This window comes from Dermacentor variabilis, chromosome 7 (genome assembly GCF_050947875.1).
Source record: "Dermacentor variabilis isolate Ectoservices chromosome 7, ASM5094787v1, whole genome shotgun sequence".
In the NCBI taxonomy this organism is placed as follows: domain Eukaryota; kingdom Metazoa; phylum Arthropoda; class Arachnida; order Ixodida; family Ixodidae; genus Dermacentor; species Dermacentor variabilis.
Genome location: NC_134574.1, coordinates 32,257,342 through 32,285,004, shown reverse-complemented (window position 1 = coordinate 32,285,004; position 27,663 = coordinate 32,257,342). Strand labels below are relative to the sequence as shown.

Sequence of the window (27,663 nt, the reverse complement as noted above, 5' to 3'; positions counted from 1 at the left end):
AGAGCTTCGCGGCCGGAACGAAGCCCCCCCTCTCCGCCGGCCAGGCGTGTAAAACGCGCTTTCCGATCGCTCAAGGTTGCGTAAGAATAGTATAGTTCTAGCGTCTAGGAAAAGTTTTAACAGGTGCGAGGACGGCACGCATAGCGTGGGAAGCTAGCCGCCGGAATAGCTATCTTCGAGGGCTATTCTATATTATATTATATTATACTTCGAGAGCTATGACTGATGCTTTTCTATATATATGTATTCATCTCATCTATGCGATCGCATGCGCGTGCTGTTTCTTTGTCTCTGCGTGTAGTAGTTAAGAGAGTCAGTTTAAGGGCGGAGAAGAGGGAAGGAAAGGAAAGCAAACTTGCAGCGCCGTGGTTTTTAAAGCGCAACCGTGGTAGAGAAACGGAAAGGCGATATAAGCATGCGTGGCCATGATACGCACACGACAAACTGCCTTACAATATTTAGAATTGAGGGGTAGTTTCGTTAACAAACTATAACACGGCAATGAGCACTCGAATACGACGAGAGAAATAATTGAGACGTGGAAAATTCCCTTGAAATAAATCTGGTTTGCGAGACAAATGCTTGTATGTATTGAATCTCTTAAAAGATGAGGGGGGAAATATGCGCTCACCGAGAGGGCATCGTCCGCACGAGACCACCAGCAGGCTCCTTACGGGGATGTGGAGAGCTTCGCGGCCGGAACGAAGCCCCCCCTCTCCGCCGGCCAGGCGTGTAAAACGCGCTTTCCGATCGCCCAAGGTTGCGTAAGAATAGTATAGTTCTAGCGTCTAGGAAAAGTTTTAACAGGTGCGAGGACGGCACGCATAGCGTGGGAAGCTAGCCGCCGGAATAGCTATCTTCGAGGGCTATTCTATATTATATTATATTATACTTCGAGAGCTATGACTGATGCTTTTCTATATATATGTATTCATCTCATCTATGCGATCGCATGCGCGTGCTGTTTCTTTGTCTCTGCGTGTAGTAGTTAAGAGAGTCAGTTTAAGGGCGGAGAAGAGGGAAGGAAAGGAAAGCAAACTTGCAGCGCCGTGGTTTTTAAAGCGCAACCGTGGTAGAGAAACGGAAAGGCGATATAAGCATGCGTGGCCATGATACGCACACGACAAACTGCCTTACAATATTTAGAATTGAGGGGTAGTTTCGTTAACAAACTATAACACGGCAATGAGCACTCGAATACGACGAGAGAAATAATTGAGACGTGGAAAATTCCCTTGAAATAAACCTGGTTTGCGAGACAAATGCTTGTATGTATTGAATCTCTTAAAAGATGAGGGGGGAAATATGCGCTCACCGAGAGGGCATCGTCCGCACGAGACCACCAGCAGGCTCCTTGCGGGGATGTGGAGAGCTTCGCGGCCGGAACGAAGCCCCCCCTCTCCGCCGGCCAGGCGTGTAAAACGCGCTTTCCGATCGCTCAAGGTTGCGTAAGAATAGTATAGTTCTAGCGTCTAGGAAAAGTTTTAACAGGTGCGAGGACGGCACGCATAGCGTGGGAAGCTAGCCGCCGGAATAGCTATCTTCGAGGGCTATTCTATATTATATTATATTATACTTCGAGAGCTATGACTGATGCTTTTCTATATATATGTATTCATCTCATCTATGCGATCGCATGCGCGTGCTGTTTCTTTGTCTCTGCGTGTAGTAGTTAAGAGAGTCAGTTTAAGGGCGGAGAAGAGGGAAGGAAAGGAAAGCAAACTTGCAGCGCCGTGGTTTTTAAAGCGCAACCGTGGTAGAGAAACGGAAAGGCGATATAAGCATGCGTGGCCATGATACGCACACGACAAACTGCCTTACCATATTTAGAATTGAGGGGTAGTTTCGTTAACAAACTATAACACGGCAATGAGCACTCGAATACGACGAGAGAAATAATTGAGACGTGGAAAATTCCCTTGAAATAAATCTGGTTTGCGAGACAAATGCTTGTATGTATTGAATCTCTTAAAAGATGAGGGGGGAAATATGCGCTCACCGAGAGGGCATCGTCCGCACGAGACCACCAGCAGGCTCCTTACGGGGATGTGGAGAGCTTCGCGGCCGGAACGAAGCCCCCCCTCTCCGCCGGCCAGGCGTGTAAAACGCGCTTTCCGATCGCTCAAGGTTGCGTAAGAATAGTATAGTTCTAGCGTCTAGGAAAAGTTTTAACAGGTGCGAGGACGGCACGCATAGCGTGGGAAGCTAGCCGCCGGAATAGCTATCTTCGAGGGCTATTCTATATTATATTATATTATACTTCGAGAGCTATGACTGATGCTTTTCTATATATATGTATTCATCTCATCTATGCGATCGCATGCGCGTGCTGTTTCTTTGTCTCTGCGTGTAGTAGTTAAGAGAGTCAGTTTAAGGGCGGAGAAGAGGGAAGGAAAGGAAAGCAAACTTGCAGCGCCGTGGTTTTTAAAGCGCAACCGTGGTAGAGAAACGGAAAGGCGATATAAGCATGCGTGGCCATGATACGCACACGACAAACTGCCTTACCATATTTAGAATTGAGGGGTAGTTTCGTTAACAAACTATAACACGGCAATGAGCACTCGAATACGACGAGAGAAATAATTGAGACGTGGAAAATTCCCTTGAAATAAATCTGGTTTGCGAGACAAATGCTTGTATGTATTGAATCTCTTAAAAGATGAGGGGGGAAATATGCGCTCACCGAGAGGGCATCGTCCGCACGAGACCACCAGCAGGCTCCTTACGGGGATGTGGAGAGCTTCGCGGCCGGAACGAAGCCCCCCCTCTCCGCCGGCCAGGCGTGTAAAACGCGCTTAATATTCCGAAGAACATGCACTCCGTGCACCATGTCGAGAAAAGAAACTTTCGCGCGAAAACCATTATCAAAAGCCACGGCGCAGGAGAAGGGGTGCTCTTCGTAGACGCCGCGTGTTACCCCCGAAACCGGGGCGACAATGGTGTTGTCGGCGCTGACAAAGGTAACTCCCTCTTCGCAATGGCAGTCGTATGCACAAAAGCAAAGACCGTGATTACGGGCTCCGTAAGGACCAGATCGTCAGAGGCAGCGGAAGGAACGGCAATCGCATTGGCTGTAATAAATGGTCGGCAACAATACAGAACTATACTCAGTGACTCCAAGACGGCTGTTAGGAACTTCACAATGGGCAGGGTCTCCACCGAGGCGGCCAAAATCCTGAACCGCCGAGTAGAAGACCTTAAGAACGGCAAATTCCGCCCTAATACCTCAAATGGATCTCGGCACATATGAGAGAAGTGACCATGAATGCCCCTCCCAACCTCAACGAGAAGGCCCACCGAGCCGCGCGAAAACTAACCCACCGCGGCACGGACAGCGACGGCCTAACACACCGCAACCCCCGGGGAAGGGTGGAGGACTGCGGCGGAGGCGACGGAGAAGACGGAGGAGGCGACGATGACGGAGAAGCGATAAAAGACGACAGGGACACACTTGTCACGTACCACGACCATACTGACACACTACACGAAAGAAAAAGAAGCATACCCACAACCCCACGAACAACTCGAAAAGTCTCGAGAAACAGATTGGAGAAGGTTGCAAACCAGAAAGTTCCTAAACCCCGTACACTTAAACAGAATACATTAAACACGATACCCACACGCGAGCTGCAAGCTCTGCAAACACGAACACGCAGACATGGCACACGTATTGTGGAAGGCCACACAGATAAGATCAGTGTATGTAGAAGGCAAGATAGAACCGGACCTTATCACGGAGCGATCGCTATGCGCTCTGACTAGCTCAGAACTACACAACCAATTATGGGCTATCCAGTGGGCCCGAGCAACGGCGGAAAGGCTATGCCTCACCGCACATAATGCCCGGTGGCCTCAGCCCGGGCTGGCAACCTCGCAAGTTATTTTCCCATTAAAGGTTTTTTCCGTCGGTACGTTGTTTCTCTTATAAATATTTTAAATAAATATTTATATGTGTCTTCTGCAACCTAACAATGTTGTATAGATATTTCAGGTTGTTCCTTTTTTCCATTTTGGGTATTTTTTATTCTCATATGCATCGTGTTTTTTCTTCCTCGATGAATTGGTTCTATTTTTGATAGTACTGCTAATCCTTGTAAGATATTTATGTAACCCTGAGCGAGATTCCCGTCGCCGTCTTGTACTTTGGGAACGGCTTCTGTATATTTTTTATGCTGTTTTGACCTTCAACGTATAAATTTTGTTTGTTTGATTGATTGGTTAGTGGATTGATTGATTGATTGATTGATTGATTGATTGACGGAGGCGCTACACAGAATTCAGATGAAAAAGATTGTAGACAGCATACGCATGAGCTTTGTAGGACTCAGGGTCGAGGTCCTTGGTAGCGAACGTTTGCATTCACTTTTTCCTGAGTTCCTAGACGTGTGCATGATGCTAAATGTATTTCATTTGCTGATTTATTAGATATGTAACCTCGTGGCAAGAACACACACATCATTGCATCGCTAAGGAAATGGTAGCATCGTTGAGCGACATTGCCGAATCACAAGCCAATTTTCAGCAATGCTGATTCCTTCTAGCAGCTCTAGGAAACACTTCAGTTGGGTGTAATTATATAAGGTTCTTCAAAACGTTGCCCTTTTAAGGGTAGCTGGTTTAAAGTTGCGAGCGAAATGTTGCCGTTCTCGCGAAACTCCATTATTAGCCACGAGAACGAACTACAGGGGCGCTGCGAGCCCCGCTCGCGTGTCGCGAGTCCTTGCGCTCGCTCGCAAGGAGTCGCGCCTGTCGTCTGCTAGAGTTTGGGCGTTGTCCGGGCGCTTTCTGCGGTGTTTTCGTTTGTTCGCCCTCGTTCTCTCTGCTTGTATACTTAAAGTGGTCTTCTCAAATATATTTTTACGACGTCTTCCTTTGCGAACATTTATTCAAAGATATAATTTCTTATACAGCAATGCAGCTCTCAAAGGCAACGCCACAGTGCCAGCCGAGGAAGCACAAAAGAGCCCATTGCGGGTTTTTCATGCGCGGATGGACAATCGCAAAAACATAGCATACAGGAATCCAGTTATGATACCATGCCTGCCACGGTGCAACAAGTATGTCACAACCGCTGGCCATATATGACTTCTACAACAGTTACGTTGATTTTAATGCCCAAAAACAGGTTTGCTCACGACGAGTAGTTCATGGTATAATATCGAATTTTCGCATTTCTTCACAGAAACGCTCTGCAGTAACACGGGGACTTAACTAATACTGTTGTTTAGATTCTAGAAGCACCACTTGCTTCTTTAACTGCTTGTCAATATTAGGCGGTTCTTCCCGTGTTTATCTTAAGCGGCGGAAATTTTAAGTAAAGTTAAAGAAGGCTTACAGCTATTTACAAAATATAGATATGAATTTACCAATATGTAATTCCTTTTCTGTGATATACGTTCAACTCACTTGAGAAATTTACTGGTGCTTGTTGCTTGATGTATACACATGACGAATCTGCTTGGCGAACTGACACAGGCTCCTAGGCCCAATTTTTTTTAGTGAAGTATGCCTGCTGTACCGCATAGCTGCAGCCAGAAAGAAGTCGAAGCGTCAATCAGTTGTAGTATGCAACATATTGAAGATATCGAAATTCCCCGGTGGGGGGTCAGAAATCAAGTGAAAGTATATGCAAGGCTTGTGGTGCTTTCTTTATTAATGTTTAGCATCTTTAGCACGCTTTATTTAGCCTGCATTTGGGCAAGGTTCTCTTTTATGTACCGACGAAGCCCATAGTTATCCGTTTGTATAATGAAAAAACGCTGGATGGAGACATGGTGAGACAGAAGGTGCTTGAATTTTCCTTTTCTAGGCAATCTAAGCTGCGCTGTATTAGCTCGAGAATAATTTAGCCATTCCAGTTGGCGCTCTAATAAATATGCTTTATGGTTTCAATTCGATGTTGTAGTGAACTCATGGGTTTCGCGAACACAGCGTGCCTCTCCATACCGACAGTCGATTGCTACCGTTACGTGATCAGGGGTGTGTCACAGTGTCGATAAAGGCTACTGAGGGCCACTATGAAACATTTCATCACCTTCAATTGATTCGCTCTCCATCTTAACAACGAAACTTTTCGGTCAGGTGAATGCTACTATGGTGTTTATGAATTAACTATGTAAATAATCTAAATGGCGCGCGGTCGTGTTAGCAGCCATGAGCAATTCGTTTTTTGGAGGCCTGTTTCAGAGGAGGATGAAAGTAGCAGCAAACTTTTTCATAAGAAATGCGCGCCTATTTTTTTTACTGATTAATGAATGACCATATTTGAATAGAACAACACACTAGAGTAATAAGAATCATGATGACAGCTTCGCTGGCAGTGTCTTTCTACCGTCGGATAACATGCTCACGCCAGTTACCAAGATTTTTCTTACATGTAAAATGCAATGTCTCTCACAGCTAAATACTAAGAGAATGCTAAATGTTTAGCGAGGCATCATACACAACTTCGCGTGTTGAATTTGCAGATAATGTTGTTTCGCAAAATTTACGGATAGACAGGGCGCATATGTGCAAAGCACAACCAGTAGACCCCTTGAATGCTACAAAGCATGCGATAACCAAGTAGCAAAATTTCTGGACTTATGCGCTTTTGAATAGGAAACTCTGGTTGAGGCATGCCAGCTGAAAGAAGCCGACGTATCCTTCAATACGTACGGCTGGAGCCACCCATACCCCAAGCATACACGAAGGGAACGAGCGCGCGCGGCAGCCGAACGAGATGGAGCGAGCGGCGTCGTGGCCGTTACGTCAATCGCGAGAGGTCGCCACTCCTAATTCTCGCCGCTAATAAGCGCCCTGGAACGCTTGAATATGTATTTTCTTTCAGAGACCGCAAATAACGCGAGCCATTTGGATTCTGCCTATGAAAAACTCGTAGAGACCCTTATATTCCCAAAATCATTACTTTATGTAACCTAGAGTTCCATCGGGACACGGAAAAGCGTAGCGTAAATTGTACCTCTAACTCTTTCGAGCACTTGCTAAAGTTTTTATGCATTGCATATTGCAATCACTCAGTTCTGCCCTTGGGCGCGGCCGGGCAGCCACCATTGACCTTTAGCGCAACCACGTGACGTGACGTCACGGCAGCCGGAGGAAAAGCTGGGCCCCAACTCGCGCGGTCGCGCGCGGCCGCAGCCACCACCTGACTCCCGCTCCTCCCGCTAGGGGCGCTGCGCCGGCTCGTGACGTCACGGAGGAAAAGCTGGGCCCCAACTGGCGCGGTCGCGCGCGGCCGCAGCCACCACCTGACCGCGCAATATGCCACGCATTCTTGGCTCAACAAAGCTAAGCCTGGCCATTTTTTTTACAAAGGTTTTACTTGATTAACTTTCATTTAGCTTCTAACATGGATTTTCCGTAGCCTTTGACCCATTGTTGCCAAACTTAACATTGGGCGCATTTAATATCTCTAGTTCTGTCAAGCAGAAAGGCGTAACTGTGCCTGCCCGTAAGACACGCTCTAAAAGCTGCGGAGTGCTCGCATACGTGATTTACTGCAATGGAGACAAATAACCAACTCACTTCGCAATTTGTCTGGGTCTTGTATTAGCCAAACACAAACAGACTGCCCCATTTAGTTCTCCATGGACACCGGATAACGTTGTATAACGCATGATATTTTCGAAAAAATGAGGGTTAAATATTTGTTATTGAAACTCTCAATTAGTGAGACATAATCAAATTGCCTAGCACATTGAACTTACGATCCCTCTTATATATATACCAAAATAGTGACCGAAATAATGCTCTATCGCAATATGACGTGCAGTGGGCTAAGTAGACGATTGGAGGAACTAACAAGTCAGAAAATTGAAGCCACTGATTTATTTGCGAGGGTGCACGTTCAAGAAGCTTGAACGTGGTAAGGGAGCAGGTGCGATTACAGATCGAGGTTGACTGCGACGACGATGCTGCTGCACTCGATATAAACTATCTTTAACGCAAAGTTTCCTTCGTACATTGAGAAACGCAGCTGACAACAGTAGCGGGACACTTTCAAACACTTTCTTTAAATTCTTTGCGACACCTGTACTTTATCGACCTTCGCACACAGATGTTGATGGAGCTCCAGTCTTTCTTGTTAAGTTTCATCTTGGTGGCATTTGCAGTTATGCCGGGACAGAGAGGTTGATTTTGCATGGTTCGTAAAGTCTGTAGAGTGGGCACGGGAGAGCAGCTGCCATGCGGTCGCCGCTAAGCTCTCCTTTCTGCTTTCTTGTGCAGATTGCTGTTTTCGGCTCATCGTTGTCACCGTCTAGCACGTGTGCTACGCCTACATCTCTATCGAATTTCCTGCTGGATCCATCGCTACAAGCAGCTTACAAGAGCCTTGATTATCTGAGCATGGAAGACGTCATCATTTTCACGCCGGTATCAAGTGGGACATGGACACTGCCGCCAGCGGCAGCACTGCAGCGCTCCGATTTAGGCAACTGGCATCAGCAAGGCGCTTCCAGTGGGCACAGGAGAGCAGCTACCATGCGGTCGCTGCTAAGCTCTCCTTTCTGCTTTCTTGTGCAGGTTAGTCAGTCTGAATCGCTTTTTGTAAACATACAAACAATGTCGGTTTTCTGCTCTTCCCTTGCCCACAAGTGCTGGCGGCCACTCTGAGTGATTGTGTCTCTGTTGCTATGTTGCTCTTACTTTCCGTGGATGTAGAATTAAACCCTGGTCCTCATACTAAAGCTCAACATAAGCACAATGAAGTTATGGCCGCCATAACTGCTTTGTCGTTCAAATTTGACACACGACATGCCGAGATGATGAATGCCATAGCTGAACTAAAGGCTAACCAAGAAAACCTTACTGAGACTGTTTCAGACCTTTCCAAGAGAGTGACTGCCGTGGAAGCTGCGGTTGAGTCTTTTGAAAACATGCCTTCAGGAAATGATATTACTACCGCAGTCCATAAAGCAGTTTCAAATGAAAGCGATGTGCTAGCGTCAAGACTAGACGTTCTGGAGGACCATTCAAGACGCGACAACCTGATCCTCTGTGGGATCTCAGACAACGTATCAGAAACGGTGGCTCAATCAGAAGTCCATATCCATCCCTTTCTTAGAAATTGTCTCAACATGACTCCCTCGGAAGTCGCAATCCATAGGGCTCATAGGCTAGGCACATATGTTGTCGGCAAGACACGGCCTGTTATGGCTAAGTTTGTGTCTTTCAAAATGAGAGACCATATACTCTCGCTAAAAGCGAAGTTTAAAGCCGATGGTAATTCAGTCGGCGAAGACTTTTGCAAAGCCACTCGTCAATCACGGATAGCGCTAAATGACTTTGGCAAGGCCAGCGGCCAGTCTTTTTCTTTGCGACATAACAAAATAATCATAGGTAAAATGTTACGTTTATTGCGCAGCTATAGATGAAGTATGCGAGATCGGACCAGCTAGGAGTGCGATTACCCCAACAAATAACAAATGATCGGGTCCACAATCTTCACATGTGGGTGAAGCATAGCTATCTCGTGTTCCAAAGCAAGCAAACTTCTTATCACTTCTTTTAACAAATGTCCGAAGTATCATCAACAAACACACATCACTGTCATCACATATCGACGCATGCTCAGCTGATATACTTGTGCTCACCGAAACATGGCTTTCAGCAAAAATTAAAAATAGTGAAAAACTAGACTGTCAAAAAACATTACTTTTACAGGTACGATCGCGATTTCCGTACGGGCAGAGGTGTACTGATTGCCGTGAGCTCTGCTATCCATTCCTTCACTATCTCGATTGACCCACCATTAAATATAGTTTGCACTCGTGTTGCTTTTCCCACTGGCGACCTCATCTTTTGCGCGTGTTATAGGTCCCCATCCTCCACTACCAATTTCTGCACTGACCTTCATGATGTCCTTAACAAATTAGTTGTTCGATACCCAATATCACATTTGTTCTTACTAGGTGATTTCAATTTTCCAAACATAGGGTGGCAAAACGGTGTTCTCTCCCTTAAGCAGTCATCTTCCGAGTGCACCCATTTTTTAGACATCTGCGCTGATTTTAATCCAACCCAGCTGATTCATGAACCCGCACTCACTACCAGCACTTCCTCTAATACTTTATATCTATTTTTTACAACAGCTCCACATTTGGTTGCTCATCCAATATACCTTAAAGGAACAAGTGACCACTAGCTTCTCCACTTAAAACCTAAGAACAAAGTTCGCTCGAAGAAAACCGTTAAAACTATATGTGATTACAATGCCGCCGATACCACATCCATTTTAATTGAACTAGAATCATTCATTACTGACTACACAGTCAACTTTTTTGATCGTACCGTTGAACAGAACTGGTCATTGTACAAGAACAAACTGCTAACAATAATGGATCGCTACGTGCTTAAAAGAAAGATTATTTCGAGTCCTTCCCCACCATGATTTACTGGAATTCTACGCCGTCTGCGCAACAAAAAGAAACGTATTTTTCGTCGCGCCAAAGCAACTAACATTCCCGAACGCTGGGCAGCAGATCATTGCATTCACGCAGAATATACCATCGTTATCACAAATGCAAAAAAAAAATTTTTTCGATGACACCCTTTCATCCCTTTTGCACTCTAATCCACGTAAATTCTGGAATATTGTTGTTGGCAAAGAAAGCAAAACAATCAAACTAGCCCGTTCTGACAATGTCACGATCCCTCCGAACCAGTGCTGTTCCGTTTTGAATGATGTATTTGCTTCCCTTTTTCACAAATGTGCTCCTGCCACTCTACCGTCGGTAACTAAATGCTCCTATTTACCAATGAACTCCATTTATATAGATTGGGTCGGCATACAACAGTTGACTGAAAAAATGAAATTATCTTCTTCATCAGGTGAAGATTCAATGAACTGTAAAATGCTTAAAGTTACTGAACCATATTCTTCCATTATGCTTTCGATGCTCTTTTCCTAGTCTCTAGGTTGCTCAGTTCTTCCAAGCGATTGGAAGGTTGGCAAGGTGGTTCCGGTCCCCAAATCAGGTAACGCTCATTCCCCCGATAACTATCGTCTTATATCACTGACAAGTATACCATGCAAAATATTGGAGCATATTATACATTCTCATCTGATTGATTTCCTTGAGTCCAAGTTCTTCTTTTCGACTGAACAACACGGTTTCAGGAAAACATTTTGATGTGAAACGCAACTTATATGTTTTACTAAAGACCTATTTACCCATACTGATATGGGCTTCGATGTAGACTGCGTGTTTTTGGACTTTACAAAAACTTTCGACACTATTTCACATGATCTCCTCATTATTAAACTTAGCATGCTTAACATTGACCATAATGTACTAAACTGGATTAAAAGCTTTCTGTCTAATTGAACTTAGTACGTTTCAGCTAATGAATGTTCATCCTCTCGCACTTCCGTAACATCGGGTGTACCACAGGGATCGGTACTGGGAACCCTGCTTTTCCTGATTTACACAAGCGACCTTCCTAAATGCATTTCCCATTCATCTATCAGGCTTTTCGCAGATGACTGCGTCATTTATCGCAATATAACTAACCACACTGATTCTGATAAGCTTCAAGACGATCTTAGAAGCACATCCAACTGGTGCGATAAATGGCTCATGCGACTAAACGTTAATAAATGCAAAACAATGCATGTATCAAGCTACACTAACACTGACAACACGCGTGTTTACTTATTACACGATACTTCTCTTGAATCCGACAACTCGTACAAATACCTAGGTGTCCATATATCACGTAACTTATCATGGCATACGCACATCAAACACGTCGCTAATAACGCTAACCGGGTTCTTGGATACTTGCGTCGAAATTTCTCTGCTGCGTCTATGCCAATAAAGCTTACCCTCTACAATACATTAGTGCGACCAAAGCTAGAATATGCATCCACCGTATGGGATCGCCATCAAATCACACTGATAAACACACTAGAATCCACCCCGAATCGTGCAGCACGTTTCATCTTATCCAACTATTCCCGTTACGCCAGCATTACTTCCATGAAAACACACTTATATTACTGGAGCTTTCATTGCGCCGTAAATGTTTTAGACTGTGTCTTATCCACAGGCTGTATCACCAAAACCCACTATTAAAGGATCATCTTATTACTCGCCCTTCATACATTTCATCCCGTTTCGATCACAAGTTTAATGTTGGTGCTCCATATTTTAGAACAAACATGTGTCATGCTTCTTTTATTCCTAAAACCAGCGCCGACTGGAACGACCTTCCTCCCTCCATCGCTGCCATTTCTGACGTTGGCAATTTCAAGACTGCTGTATTTTCTGCCGTTTCGTAATACCTATTATTGTATAATTATGTACTTTTTTTTCACTTACCACTCTTTCTGTAATGCCTTCAGGACAGGAAAGTATCCAAAATAAATAAATAAATAAATAAATATATAAATACTCAGATACGCTGCGGAGTTCTTGAATACGTTGTTATTACGACATCCTTAATTGACCAAATCACTTAAAAATTTATATACACATATCCAATCGCCTTCTCCATATTTCGGGGAAATGTAAACATCGTGTAACGCATAGCTCCCTCGTAACACTGAAATCATAGCGCAAGGTTGCCCTGTAGCGCTTAAGAGATGTTCAAAAAGGAATGTTCTTCAAAGTTTGCATTTCACCCACATGCACTAACCTAGCACACTTTTGCCATTCCGTCCCCCGCACCCCTCGACAGTGGTAAGATTTCACATTGGTAGGATCAGTAGTTATGCTAGGGCAGCGGGCTAAATTTTGTGCCCATCGTAAAACTCTTAAAACTCTCCGGATGGCACACGTAAGTTATTGCAAAGACCACAATTAAGCCACACACTATGAACTTTGCCTACACATCGCTCTTTTTTTCTGCCAAAGACACACTTTGTGTGAAGTATAATTCCTCCTAAGCGCTGGGAAACACAGCGTAAAAGGAACCTGTAACGCCCTAGAGCTCTTCGTCGATCAAGTTCCACAAATTTTATATTTCATCCACATGCATTTAAGTTCTCACATATATTTATCATAGCATTGCCACTATCTTCGCTATATTTGATCTTGGTAACGTTTGCATACGTAATTTATTGCTAGAATCACAACTGACCAACACACGAACTGTGCGTACACATTACCATTAACGATCACCTTTATTTGGCCAAATAAAAACGAGGTACTTTCTTTATTGAATAGAGGACATAAAGGAAGCCAACAATCAACCTCTTATGTCGCATAAAAATACTGAAAAACAAAGATTCAGTAAATGTGTGAAGTGCTTGTAATTAAACCAGCGAAGAAAATTGGTAGGATAATGAAGGTTACTGCCTTATTACAGAGGTTTAACTACGCTGCATAGGGTTGTGAAACTCACTCGTTCTTAGGCAAAAATATTGCTACTAGAGGGGATACGCCAGCAGATTATAGTTACCTTATTGCTGACACGGAAACACGCCATAGTTAAAGCGCACTACTGACACATATGGCATTACATAAATTGGATTTCACCTACCGTTCACATTGCATGTCCTACTACAGATGGTTAAACAACGTAAGTGGTTATAACGGACTTTCTAGAAGACGTCTTAGTGAAAACGGCAATAAAAATCCTCAATTGCTTCAGATGACAACGCTGTAACATGGGTGAACTTACTTTTGTCCACCGTGGTGTCCTTTGAAAATTACAACGTAAGTGACCTTCTTGGCTTCGGGATCATATTCCGTACGTTTTGCTGAGAGGCATTCAAATATGGTGTCGTTATTCGAATCAGATATGGCGACGATGTATGGGAAACGTCCATATACCTGGAATGAAGACACAGGTTCGAGAGGTAAATAGCCATTAAAAAGGCAAAAATAAACAACACGGAAATAAATACATAGTATAGGACCAATGAATCACTAAGCTTAACTTCATATTACTTAACCGATGTAAGCTGGTCGCACAACAGAACATCACTTTTAGAATACAGTGAGCCTTTGTCAGCTGAGGTGTACTTGTGCCCATTTCACCACGAATATCCTGTGTACATCCCGATTAGAACCAAATGTCCAAGTCCCGGTTACGATGTCCAGTGGATCACATGACCATATTTATTTCGGGGCGTCAACAGGATTGAATTTTTGGGATCTATATAAATCCTAAAACCTTAATCTTTTGGATGTCTGAAAATGTTCTCAATGTATGTCCTATACAGGACTTCTGTGGAGCCAACACGCACAATCAGACACGTGCAGGTGAGCACATCGCCGAATGATATCTTACGTGGCAATGGGCTATTAGAACGACTAGCATGACTCCGTCCTATTTTTTCGCGCATTTCGATTTCCCCCAGCTCTTCACTTTGTCTTTACTTCTGTGATGTGTGGTGCGCGACATGGTGCGGCGATCGGGACGGTCGGGAGCAGACAACAAGGAGTGCGCGCGCCAAGGCAAATTCCGTGCTGGAGGGATAAAGACGACAACGCCGAAGAGCGTCCGGCACGCGAACGCGCGGCACAAGAAAAACAACTGAAAGAAGGAAAGAAAACCAATTAGGTAGAACCACGGGACATCAGGCCGCCAATCGAAGAATGCCTAATCGGCCAGAAAGAAGAAAAACCGTGGTGCGCTGGCAGAAGGAGGAGACGCAGAGGAGACGCCGGGGAGACGCCAGGAGAGTTCCAGGAAGTGACGGCAGGAGGAGGTCAACCACCGAAGCGGGCGTTGAAGACGGGCCGTCGGGTTTCGGACCGGAGCCACCAGGACTTCACCCGACCGGGGCCTCCTGCCAACCTGTTCCTGTGCGTCGCCCGTCTACCCGAGCGTGCCGCCTGCTCCTCAAGGCCGGTGAGCTTCTGTGCTCGTGGGTACGACGAGAACAGTCGGGCTACGGCCCCGAGTTCTACGCCAGCTGCCCAGCCAGAACGCCGCCCCCGTCTGTCGTGCCGCCGGCAGCCCGAGGCCGACGCCCGAGCTTCTGTGCCCGTGGGCAGGACAAGAGCTGTCGGGCTACGGGCCCGAGCTTCTGTGCCCGTGGGCAGGACAAGAGCAGTCGGGCTACGGGCCCGAGCTCTACACCCAGCTGCCCGGCCAGAACGCCGCCGCCGTCTGCTCATGCCACTAAGCCGCCTGGTTTACTTCTCCGAGACAGAGCTGGCCAGCTCCGGTCGCCCGGTCAACCAACTTAGACCACGACCTTTGGTGAGACCGGCGCCACTCCTTTCACCAGCTTGTCGCAGCGTCGCCGCGTCGAGACTGTTATGTATCCCTGCCGTCGTGGCAAGCCCGCACTCGCGCACTACTTAGCTCCATACTAGCCCCAAATGTGTGTCTTCATGTGTATTTGAGTGTTTCTTTTATGTTTGCTATTTTCTTCTATTTATTTTTTAGCCTTCTTTAGTTCCCTTAAACGATTGTGTGTGTGTTCGAAACGAACGGCTTTGTCCTCAATTGGGTTCTCGTTGGCTCCGCGTAAGAGAACCATCAGAACCTTTTGGGTTCTGATGGTTCTGTCCCCATATTAGGGTCTTCACAACTTCCCATTTCCCTTCCCCTAGTGCAGGGTAGCAAACCGGAGGCATTCCCTCTGGTGAGCTTCTCTGTTTTCCTCTCATTTGCATCTCTCGCTCTCTGTACAAATGCCCTGCTCGAACTTGTTCCTAGCACCGCCCGAAAACGCAACGCATAGCCTCTGCGGCTCCTTAAAGTGTATAGCCGTCGCCAAGAATGCTATGCACGTTTTGACACATTGTTTGAAGCAACGCGCTGTAAGGGTTGAACCACACTTTATTGCGGATGATTTCAACGTCCCTTATACTACTTGGGGATAATCTCATGACGCACCAAAAGTACGGAAGCTTCAAACTTTGATCCAGCGGCCCAATATAACTCTACTTAGTGATCTATCGGTACTAACTCATGTTGGCCCGAGCGTTTTTTGCGACACATGCTCAGATCTTGCCCTTTGTCATAGCCGTCACTGCCGCACCTGGCAGAACATTGACTTGCACTTAGGTAGTGGCCACTGAATCATTGCTGCCCGAATTAATACAAAATATTTTGTGGGGGAAGTCCGGCACATCCGACTAACGGACTGGCCTGCCTTCAGCGCATCCTCTTGCACCACTTCCGCAATCCATGCGCTTACTGATTGCGCGCAGACACTGTACATCTGGCTAGATCTTCAAGCGCGCACCCTAACTAGAACGCCGGATGTACCAGGCATAGATGCAGTTAAGTAGGCTGACGCAATCCCCTGGTATGCACTGAACGCAACGACGTTGGAACCTGGGAGCCCCTTGCATGACACTCGCGCAGGCTGTTTTCTTGCGCAGACGGCAGTCGTTTGTTTTTAGAACGGCGCCACTCTTCGAGGCAAAACCACTGCGACTACTTCCGCCATGCTGCACAAGATATATGGACACTGCGCACAAGCGCATGTAACCAAAGACCAAGCAGGCACCTCGCCGCGCGCATGTCGCTTAACGGCATATAGGCGCGTTCTTGCCAGGGGCGGTGGAGTTCCCGTGGCGCAGCCAGTGTTTACGTCGTCGAACATACGTATATAACGGGATATCTCGCTGCCACGTCACCCGATGGTATGATTCTGCGTCATGTCTGGGGTTACTGGCTCGCGGGGCGATTTATGTGTTCGTGGAGCATGCCAGTACACCGGGCAGGTTACATCGAGGTGTGTGGACCACGAGCAATAGGACCATGCGGCATTCGTTTAAGTGATGCGGATATGTGTGCTCCAAATGCCGGACTAGCAAAGGCGGGTGGTCACAGCGTGTAATGTTGTAGGTCCCGCCTACTTTAAAATAAAGCTGATTGGTAGATTGTGAGGGAGGACGCCAAATCTAAGGGTGCCTCCCCGATTCGTAACGGTATTTACAAGAGCGTGTAGAACACGAGAGGGGAGAGGTGAGTGAGCTGATAATCGGCAGCAGCTAGTCGATGTATACGGCTTTGTTTTAATAAACCTCTCTATTTCTAAGTTGGCCTCCCTGAGTACAAAGTATCGCCGGAAGGCAGCGATCACTTCTTTAAACTTCGTTTGCCTGGAAAACCTAAAGGAGAAGAAACATAACTAATGCCCACCTTTCCACTTATGGGAAGCGTGCTGTAGCTTAACCAAACGGCGCCGCCGCCAGCGTCATAACGGGAAGCTGAGGCTGTGGATCGCACAGCTCTCTGCTGAGGCAGTCCGTTACACTAAGAGCCCTGACAATGAAAAATGTTACTCACTTTGATATAAAATAAATGACATGCTATACAAATTTCTGATATCTGCGCGCTTCCCGAGAGCCTTTATGGTTATTGTGGAGACCTGTCCGCGCAGGTTATATTGTTACAGCTGAAACACGATGTCATAGACTTACCAAGCACTGCACAATACCGCGCTATGTTAGCCATAGACCTCAAGGCGGCGTTTGATAACCTAGCCGACGATTTCTTGAACAGGTAGCAGCTAGTGGCTGCGGTGCGTAGGTGCATAACTATATGCGAATCTGCCAGCACTCTCATTGGTGTTCTCCACTCCCCTGCTGAACCCTCGTCCCCTATCGAACCGCGGCACTCCGCAAAGCTCCGTGCTATCTCCGTTACTATGCAACCTTGTCATTCGAGGTCTCCTTCCAGTTCTCGATCAAATGAGGGATCTTCGTCAGGCGCGTTAGGCGGACTACATGGCTGTATGCGTCACAAGATGCTCACTAGGACACAATGAAACCCAGTTCCAGGACGCAGCTACCACCATCAAGCAATACGTCCAGCGTGGAGGTCTCACATGTTCCCCTACCAAGTCGGAGCTACTCATCGTCATAAAACAAGCTCGTGGACAGACATACTTGTCTCTTATTATCACATGAGATGCAAAACTCGTTACTAAGGAAAACACGGAAACTTGCACTTGGCCTTTCTCTGTCCGTGACTACTCTTAACGTGGAGCGACATGAGGCTGCTGACACTCTAGACGAACTCACAGAAGCCCACTAGATGAAACGCCACGAGAAGTGGTGGCCTAGAGGTAGAGCATCCGCCTCGCGTGCAAGAGGACCGTGGTTCGGATCCCACTGCCGCTCAATTTTCCACCGGAGTAATAAAAAATACGCGTGTTGATAAAATTGCAGGAACAGGCCTGCAGTGCGGCCTGATCCCGGTGAACAGAACCAGTAGCGCACTCCCTCACCAGAGCTGGATTGGCCACAACCTGCTATGTGTATACAACAATCAAACCCTGGCCCTTAATCCCCAGTAGCTGCGAAGCCACTGACCATGAGAGCGGTCAGACATGTGACGCAGCAGAGAATCCCTAGGTCCGGACAGGCCGCCATTGGAATATGAACCTGGCAACGTTGAACGCTAGAACGTTATCTAGTGAAGCGAGTCTAGCAGTGCTATTGGAGGAATTAAAGGGCAGTAAATGGGATATAATAGGGCTCAGTGAAGCCAAGAGACGCATATACAGTGCTAAAAAGCAGGCACGTCCTTGGCTACGGGGGCTTAGTGGAGAGACGAAAACTAGGAGTCGGATTCCTGAATAATAAGAATATAGCTGGTAACATACAGGAATTCTATAGCATTACCACGAGGGTCGCAGGTCTTCTTCGGAAACTTAATAAGCGGTACAAATTGAAGGTCGTAGATAGGTCTACGCCCTTACGTCCAGTCACGATGACCAGGAAGTCGAAAACTTCTATGAAGACGTGAAATTGGTGATGGCAAAGTCAAAACAAAATACACTGTAATAATGGGTGACTTGAATGCCAAAGTAGGCAAGAAGCAGGCTGGAGACAAGTCAGTGGGGGCATATGGCATAGGCACTAGGAATAAGAGGGGAAAGTTGTTAGTTGACTTTGCAGAACAGAATAATATGCGGATAGTGAATACCTTTTACCGCACGCGGGATGGCCGAAAGTGGACGGGGAGGAGCCCGAATGTCGAGATTAGAAATGAAAAAGACCGTATACTCTGCGCTAACCCTGGCATGATACAAGATGTGGACAGGCTTGACAAGGTGCGCTCCAGTGATCATAGCGTGGTAAGAACTCCAGTTAGCCTAGACTTGATGAGGGAACGGAAGAAACTGGCACATAAGAAGCCGATCAATGAGTTAGTGGTACGAGGGAGAATAGAGGAATTCCGGATCAAGCTACAGTACAGGAATTCACCTTTAACTCAGGAAGAGGACCTTGATTTTGAAGCAGTGAACGAACATTTTATGGGCATCATTAAGCAGTGTGCAATAGAAGTCGGTAGTAACTCCGTTAGACAGGATACCAGTAAGCTATCACAGGAGACAAAAGATCTGATCAAGAAACGCCAATGTGTGAAAGCATGTAACCATACAGCTAGAATAGAAGTGGCAGAACTTTCGAAGTGGAATCAACAAGCGTAAGACAGCTGACATAAGGAAGTATAATATGGATAGAATTGAACATGCTCTCAGGAGCGGAGCAAGCCTAAAAGCCGTGAAAAAGAAACTAGGAATTGGCAAAAATAAGACGCCTGCGTTAGGAGCCATAACCGGCAATATCATTACTAATATGGATGAGATAGTTCAAGTGGCTGAGGAGTTCTATTAACATTTATACAGTACCAGTGGCACCCACGACGATAATGGAAGAAAGAATAATCTAGAGCAATTTTATATCCAACAAGCAACGCCGAAAGGAGTAAAGAAAACCGTGGGAGCTATGCAAAGGGGGAAGGCAGCTGGGGATGATCAGGTAACAACAGAATTCTTGAAAGATGGTGGGCAGATTGTTCGAGACAAACTGGCCACCCTGTATACGCAATGCCTCATGACCTCGAGCGCACTGGAATCCTGGAAGAACTCTAACATAATCCTAATCCATAGGAAAGGGGACGCCAAATACTTGAAGAATTATAGACCGATCAGCTTATTGTCCGTTGCCTACAAAGTATTTACTAAGATAATAAAAAATAGAATCAGGAACACCTTAGACTTCCGTCAAATAAAGGACGAGGCAGGATTTCGGTGATAGAGAATTGTGCTGAATATAACCCTTATATATAGCTTTCATTGATTACGAGAAAGCGTTTGATTCAGTCGAAACCTCTGCAGTCATGAAGGCATTACGGAATCAGGGTGTAGACGCGCCGTATGTAAAAATACTGAAAGATATCTACAATGGCTCCACAGCCACCGTTGTCCTCCCTAAAGAATGCAACAAAATACCAATTAGGAATGGCGTAAGGCAGGGAAATACAATATCTCCAATGCCGTTCACAGGGTGCTTACAGGAGGTATTCAGAGAACTGGATTGGGAAGAACTGGGGATTAGAGATAATGGAGAATACATTAGTAACTTGCGATTCGCTGATGATATTGCCTTGCTCAAGGGACAAAATGCCATGCATGCTAACTGACATGGAGAGCAACGCAGAAGGGTGGGTCTAAAAAGTAATATGCAGAAAACTAAAGTAATGTTTAACAGTCTCGGAAGATTACGATAGGTAGCGAAGCACTGGAAGTTTTAAGGGAACACATCTACTTAGGACAGGTAATGACGCGCGGATCCGGATCATGAGACTGAAATAATCAGAAGAATAAGAATGGGCTGGCGTGCGTTTGGCAGGCATTCTCATATCATGAACCGCAGGTTGCCATTATCCATCAAGAGAAAAGTGTATAACAGCGGTGCCTTACCAGTACTCATGTACGGGGCAGAAACCTGGATGGTTACGACAAGGATTCTACTTCAATTGAGGACGACGCAACGAGCTATGCAAAGAAGAATGATGGATGTAACATTAAGTCATAAGTAGAGAGGAGATTGGGTGAGGAAACAAACGCGAGTTAAGGACATCTTAGTTGAAATAAAGAAAAAGGAATGGGGGTATGGGCTGGGCTTCTAATGAGGAGGGAAGATAATAGATGGTCATTCAGGGTTACGGACTGGATTCTAAGTGAAGGGAAACGTAGCAGGGGCGGCAGATAGTGAGGCGGGCGGATGAGATTAAGAAGTTTGCACGGACGACATGGCCACAATTAGTACATGACCGGGGTAGTTCAAGTATGGGAGAGGCCTTTGTCCTGCAGGGCTGTAACCAGGCTGATGATTATCATGACGATGATGATGTCCATAATGATAGAAAACCACTAAACCTGCCACCTGACGCACTTGCGTTCCCAAAATCAGGGACGGTATCTTTTTAATTCACTTGGTTACTCCTCATTCCTCCTGTCCTTACCAGTACGGCCTTTTCCTTCGCTGCGCGTGCCTAGCTTACGGTATCTGCTATTCCCCGGAACGTGCACCTCTGATACAAACGGGGTTTGGTGGGCCCAGGGCTCAACACAAAGGGAGAATGGCATGGAGAACTGACATTTTTTTAATATCCATTCTATGTCAGTGTGCGCAGAGCATTTAAATACAGGCCAAACACCAGAATAGATACGACACTTAAACAAGTCTAGAGCAGGCTTCGCGGTTCTATTTTAGTCGTCTGTGTCTACGCGGCGAGGTTCGCTGTGTATAAGTGTTCACTCTTAACCAATGGGCGACTAACTCATGCGCAGTAGCAGAGCGGTGTCCTCCGAATGTCCGAAGCCTTGTGGTCTAGTGGAACTGCCACGCCCCGGCACCGCGAAAGAGGGCGAAGAAGACGATCACCACTCTGGGATCGGAAAGCGTGACAAGCCCGTTGGCGGCGAGCTCTGTGGTTTACTGATAGCGGAACAGGGCCGGAAGTACTGCTGGCGGTCACTCGAATTGCAGCACTGTTCAATTTCGGCGGCAGCTCTCAGGTGGGACCGCAGGCACGGCCACCAATGCGGACCGTTAGGCGCTCGTGCTTGGGCTGCCCGGCTGCTCAATCAAAAAGGACCGGTAGCCATCTCGATCGTTTCTGGACCAGGTCCCAATCCTTCTGCCGATCCATCCAATTCGGAACCGTAGCGCGCGCTCTGGCCGCGTACCGCTCACCGCGCACCACCGCGCACTCTTGCTTTTCTGCCTCGTCCACTCGTTCCGCGCCAACGCCCTACTTGTCAAAGCACCGTACTCGCCAAACTGCCCACCGGGACCATCGGTCGCGTTACTTACGGCGTGTATATCTCGTGGGTTGCAGCGCTGTACAGGCGCTCTTCACTGACACTAGCCCAGTGGATGAACACGGAAGAGTCACGGTAGTAGTGGACTCGATGGCCGTATTCGCCGCCTAGGAGCCTAAATTCACCAATGCTTCCCTCCAGGGAAAACGTTCAATTGTCAGGGCACTCTTTTCCACCTCTTCACTCTCTCCTTCGAAGCCTAACCATATTGTAACAGACTCCTAAGCAGCTTGTAGGCATTGTTTTTATCACTTTGCATCGTACCACCACGTCCGTGCTCGAATCCTTCCTGTCATCTACCTCTCACACCTTTTCGTTTACCTAGGTGCCTGAGCACGCAGCAATGCCCGGTGATGAGCGTGCTCATGTCCTGCCCCGAAAGCTCTCATAACTTGCCGTTGGCGATATCTCTGTCATCATCCAACCACAACCATTCTCATACGCATCCCGATTTGTTGGGATGCCCTAACTCGGCAACACTACCCCCCACCTCATCCTTCCCTTACTCGCCGAAAGGCTGTGTGTTGGCGACAAATACGACACCCTTTTTCTACTCCAAACTCTACGTCTCCCGTGGTCCAGCTGAGCGCCCACACTGTGGCGGTCTGCCAACCATACTGCATATTTTCTGGCGTTGCCATTGCAATCCCAACGTCCCTCACCTCCCGAAATCTACTCTCACCTCTTGGGAGGAGCGGCTGAACGACACGACGGTGACTGGCCAGCAATGGCTGGTAGACTGTGCTGAGGCGGAGGCTGCTACCCATGGACCCTCGGACTAATGTGCACTTCCGAGGCGCCATGGGTATCACCGATCGTGCATTTAAGTTTGTTGAATCAGCCAAGCAAAATGTGATAGAAGCTTTCATGTTGTGTAGGTGCCTAGATTGGCACGATGGTCGAATTAGTCTCAAAGCGTATGGGTGGTCTCTATGACTGGCTTCATGCATAGCAAACAAAGGAACGCTACATTCGGCCGCGATTCCAATGACAAGCTACAATGGAAACCGTCTAGCTATGCTCGAGTATTGGCTGCAATTTGTGGTAACCAATAGACTGAAGCATAGTAGATAACTCCAATATGAGCGGGAATGAAATAGGAACGGCCCCACTTGCAGAAAATCCTGAAATCTCTTTTTGAGAAAGAAATCTGTTGTATACAACCGTACTTCAATGCAATACATTTCTTATCTTTTATGTACCCAAACCGCGATTTGATTGTGAGGCATGCCGTACTGGCGACTCCGGAATAATTTGGACCCCCTGTGGTTCTTTAGCGTGTCTCCAATGCATGGTACACGGGTGTTTTATATTTTGGCCTCATCGAACCGCAGCCATCGCGGCTGGGCTTCAAGCATGCGCCGCGCCCTCTGGTTTCTGCATACATCTAAATCTCTTTGATTTGTTGATGTCCCGGCGATAAAATTTGTCACTTTTGTGCGAGAGGCGAAGCATTGACACTGAAAACAAGGTTTAGTGTTGCGATTCATGTCCTCCGAATGGGGCTCTAATTACACGCGGGTACGACATGTTGGTGCGACGGCGCATACAAGGCAACTCTTTCTGAGCAGAAAAGCATCGCCCCGTCAGTGATCAGGCGTATTACAGGTATCAGGAGCGCCGCCGCTCGCATCGCAGGCGTGTGATAGTATCATCGCACGTGCGTGTTCTGACGAAAACTACACAATTGTTGCGCTTAACTTAGCGCACACTGAAATTTTATACAATGCTACCTTGGGGTTTAGTGTCCGTTCTGCACAGAACAGTGCACAGGCAATATAGCTCAGTCGGAACCCAAGTGTGCTTATAGTATTGCTGCGCACCATCGTCATGGTAGGGGCCGAAGGCAGAACGTTGGCCTTGCTTCACTACCGAGCGACATGATTGGAGTGATGACGGTGCGTTTACTTCACTTTGTCGTTGTTTTTTTTTTAATTTCGAATTTTCGAATTTACTTCGAGCGTCCGGTGAACTGCAATCGCAATAACACATAGAATAAACTGTGTGGAGTCTAGCAACCGCAGTCTACCATGCACGACGGGGAAGCCATGCGTTTTTTGTGACACCGCCAAACCGCTGCAATGTAAATCGTTCTAAGCCGGATATTTGGCATTCGAAGTTATCTGCACGCGAAACGGCTTACCTGAAATGCATCCGGGACTTGATCATCAAATGTCTGCGGTACTTGTAGCGTCACTGAAATGCGGATAACTAGCGCTAGGCCTACACCTACAAGAAGTTCTTTCAAAAAACGTGTCATGGTGGGAACCGTGTGGCGTACACGGAGACAGTGACGATTAAGCCAGAATAGGAGCTCATTCTAGAGCCTCGAGCTGCGAGAAATAAATTACATTAGATACTGTCTATACAGACAAAAAAGCAGGTCAGGGTTTTGACACAAGCGAACACAATTAACACAGAGGTCCACGCGGAAAAAAGAAAAGGACGTCTGAACATAGACGCACCTGTACATTTTGGACGGTGTAGCAGAGATGACGTGGATGTCATCAAAACACTCGCTTGCAACGATGCCGCAACGAATAGCGGCTGCTGTGACACCGCATAGAGAAACATAATTTTCTACCTAGGACAGACAGACAGACCGAGATAGAACTTTATTTACAAGCTCCTGAGAAGCTTTGCCATATGGCAGAGCTTCGGGCTGCTCCCAAGTGGGGACCGGTAGGCCGTGCCTAACCGCCGCATCGTGGGCTCTCGGGACCACCCATGTTTGCCGTGAAAGTACTGAGCTCAGGATGGCAGTGCTCGATTCTTCATCCCTGACGCGATTTGGTCCCTGTAACGAGAGACATCGCCTGAGCATCTGTTCGATATTGCTAACAGCCCCACAGTCGGGGCCAGTAGAGCTAAAACCTCTGCAGGGATCGTATGGAAAAGGGCCAGGTTTGGATTGAGCTTAGTCTGAAGCATGCGTAAAGTTGACGCCAGAGGTCTGGCCAGTTTGCTGTGAGGGAGAGGATAAGTCCTCCTACCCATGTGACAGTGCTCAGTGATTTTGTTGAAAGCAGTTAGAGTGTCTCGAAACTCGAGAATCCCAGAGTCTGAGCTCGACCCTGCTCTCACGCAGTCGTTTAGTGCGCGCGCTTGGGAGTGTGCAATGTCATTGAGATTGGGAAAGGAGTCCAGATGGGCGTCGAGGTGCACCGGAAGCCACGTTATCCTGTGCGGAGACATTATGTTGTTCTTGAGAATCTTGTGAGCCGGCTGAGCGGTGGAACCTGAAGCGAAAGCCCTATTCGTCTATCCGAACCAGTGAAGATTTGCGAACTGCTGTAATCTAGGAGGCTATAGCAACTGCGACCTGCTTCCCTCCGGTTGGTGCTGAGAACTTCAGAGAAGCCGCATTCACTGTCCGTCCGCTGGGACCAACGAAGGTTAGCAGAGTTAGACGACTGTCCATATTGGGCGGCGTCGACAAAACATGCCGAGTAGGGACCGTCTTGGGTATGCTTGAGGAAGGCGAGGGACCTTGCCCTGAATCTGCCTAGGTTGTGTTGAGGAAGAACATTACGGGGAAACGGTGTGACTCGTATGTTGTTCCTTTGATCTTCTGAGATTTGATATTTCCGCTATTCCATGAGGACAGGATTGATCCCAAGAACCGCCAGGATCTTCTTTCCAGTCAGGGTAAAGGATAGACGGGCCAGTTGGGCTGACTCCTGGGCCTCAATTATATCGTAAAATGTGTTGTGCACACATAGTTCTATAAGGAGGTCCGTGCTACCCCGTAGCTGAATGCCTAATACCTTTCTGATACTTTTTGTGATCAACGTGTTTAATTATTTCTTCTCAGTTATACTAATTACCTAGGAAAAAGTATAGAAAGTACAGGGGACAATGAGGCAGTTCTTTTAGCAAAGAAAAATCCTAATATATCCCATTTATTCACATAGCTTTCATGCATGTTTAAAAACACAGGAAGCAAATGGATCGGTGCTTTTCCCTTTCTGTTTGCGAAGCTATTATGGGATTGTCAAATTTCTCTAATAACTGTTTTCTTTGATGGGCAGTGTTAGCTGAATGTGGTTCATAGCGCTGCTAATAACACACTTAAGGCTGCTTACGAGTGAGAATGCGAAAGCATTATAGTCGCTTCGGAGAAATGTTTTCATTTTTGTGCACTTTCCTTGTCCGCAGAAGCTACATCTGCGCTTTAACTGTGCCTCGGTAAGGCCAGATAAAAATTCACCCAGTGTCACAATTTGCCCGTGATGAGTTCATAACTCGGACTGCTCAGGGGCATGGAATTGGACATTAATGCTTTTTTATTTTATACACACATTTATACACTCATGACGCGGTGCCATCTCCTGCCCATTAGCTGCACCATCACGTGCCCAACAAAGGAAGGACTAGGGCACTCGTTTAGTCAGGCAGATGGCTGTGACATGAAGTGTGCAATCACGCACGCACTAGGTACACATTTAGTAAACCACAACCGTGGAGCCACAGTGGCGTCGGGGAAGCGTGCTCGTATCGTACCCTGGAGGTCTGGTTTGGATTCTCACCCACACCAAAATTTACCTAATAATCTATTGAAAGGCAGCAGTTTACATTGTTTGCAGGAACCTTCCTGAGAAATTAGACATCAATTCTAATATACTTTTACATAGTTTTGCTCTTTGCCATCGGCCATTTTTGGTACCACCATTCGGTTAAGCTGCCAACTACAACGCTGTATCTTCGCGTAATGGGTCATATAATTATATAAAATTATATACATAAAATTACATATAGTTGCATAAAAATTATATGCGCGCCAATTAAATGTACCAGTGGAGGGGCCTATATAATCCTAGCATGCTGACAAAGAATGTGTACCATTGTTCTTGGCAATAAATATTAACTTCTTACATAGTAATCGAACCTATAATTTTGGCTGGCATGAATCTCTAAGGCACACCATTTTGATAAAGGGCCCCTCACTAGGCCACATAGCAATTTTAGGTAACAGGATTAAGAGATACAGATAGAGAGATAATGTTTAATGGCAGAAAGGTGGAGAGGTCGGCCTGAGTGCAGTGCCTCTAGCCTGCTACTCCACGCTGGGGAAAGGGTTTGGGGTATAAGAGAGGTGGGATGAGAAGAGGAAGGAGGGTGGTGGTACGGCAAATGCGAGGAGGGCTGCACATCATACTGTATCTGTGCATTGTGTACGTGTACACTTCACGCGACAACACAGTCATCTTAGCGAGCAGAGTTAGAAGTTACTGCAATGTAGCCAGGAGACTGTCTATAGCTTTCATAATTTTACCGCTGTTAGCGCCACTGGCGTATTTAAACCGGACAGTAGCAGCTGCAGGGAGGCGATTATTTGTCGCAGCATGGTTTTGACAACAGAGTCCGATGGTGCCACCTGAGTGCGCTGTCCTTGCTCGCGCTGACAGTCAAAGGCCCGTGTGCACGGCGGCAAGCCTGGCCATGCATTCGATTCCCGGCTTGCGCAGCTGGCTTGAAGCAATGGTTTAGATAGATTTATCGATGCCAATTCAACTACCTTCTCCTGTACCTGCGGAATAGGAGCCAGGGAGCTCTCGTTTGGACCTAGAGCCGGCCCACGCCGATGACGTGTTCGTCTCCTCCGCTGTTGCACTGACGCTGCC

General features: G+C 46.7%; 1 protein-coding gene across 2 annotated transcripts in view; it reads right to left on the bottom strand.

Annotated features, from left to right (window-relative positions):
* The window catches only part of LOC142588997 (uncharacterized), a 131,602-nt gene extending 107,273 nt beyond the window's left edge, over positions 1 to 24,329 (bottom strand). For both annotated transcript variants that reach the window (XM_075700790.1, XM_075700791.1), the window contains exons 1-2: positions 24,183 to 24,329; positions 13,630 to 13,781 (exon numbers count right to left, since the gene is read on the bottom strand). In XM_075700790.1, the coding sequence (XP_075556905.1) occupies positions 13,630 to 13,781; positions 24,183 to 24,299 (269 nt within the window). In that variant the 5' untranslated portion in view covers positions 24,300 to 24,329. The remainder of the gene's footprint in view (positions 1 to 13,629; positions 13,782 to 24,182) is intronic.
* Between the last annotated feature and the right edge of the window lie 3,334 nt (positions 24,330 to 27,663).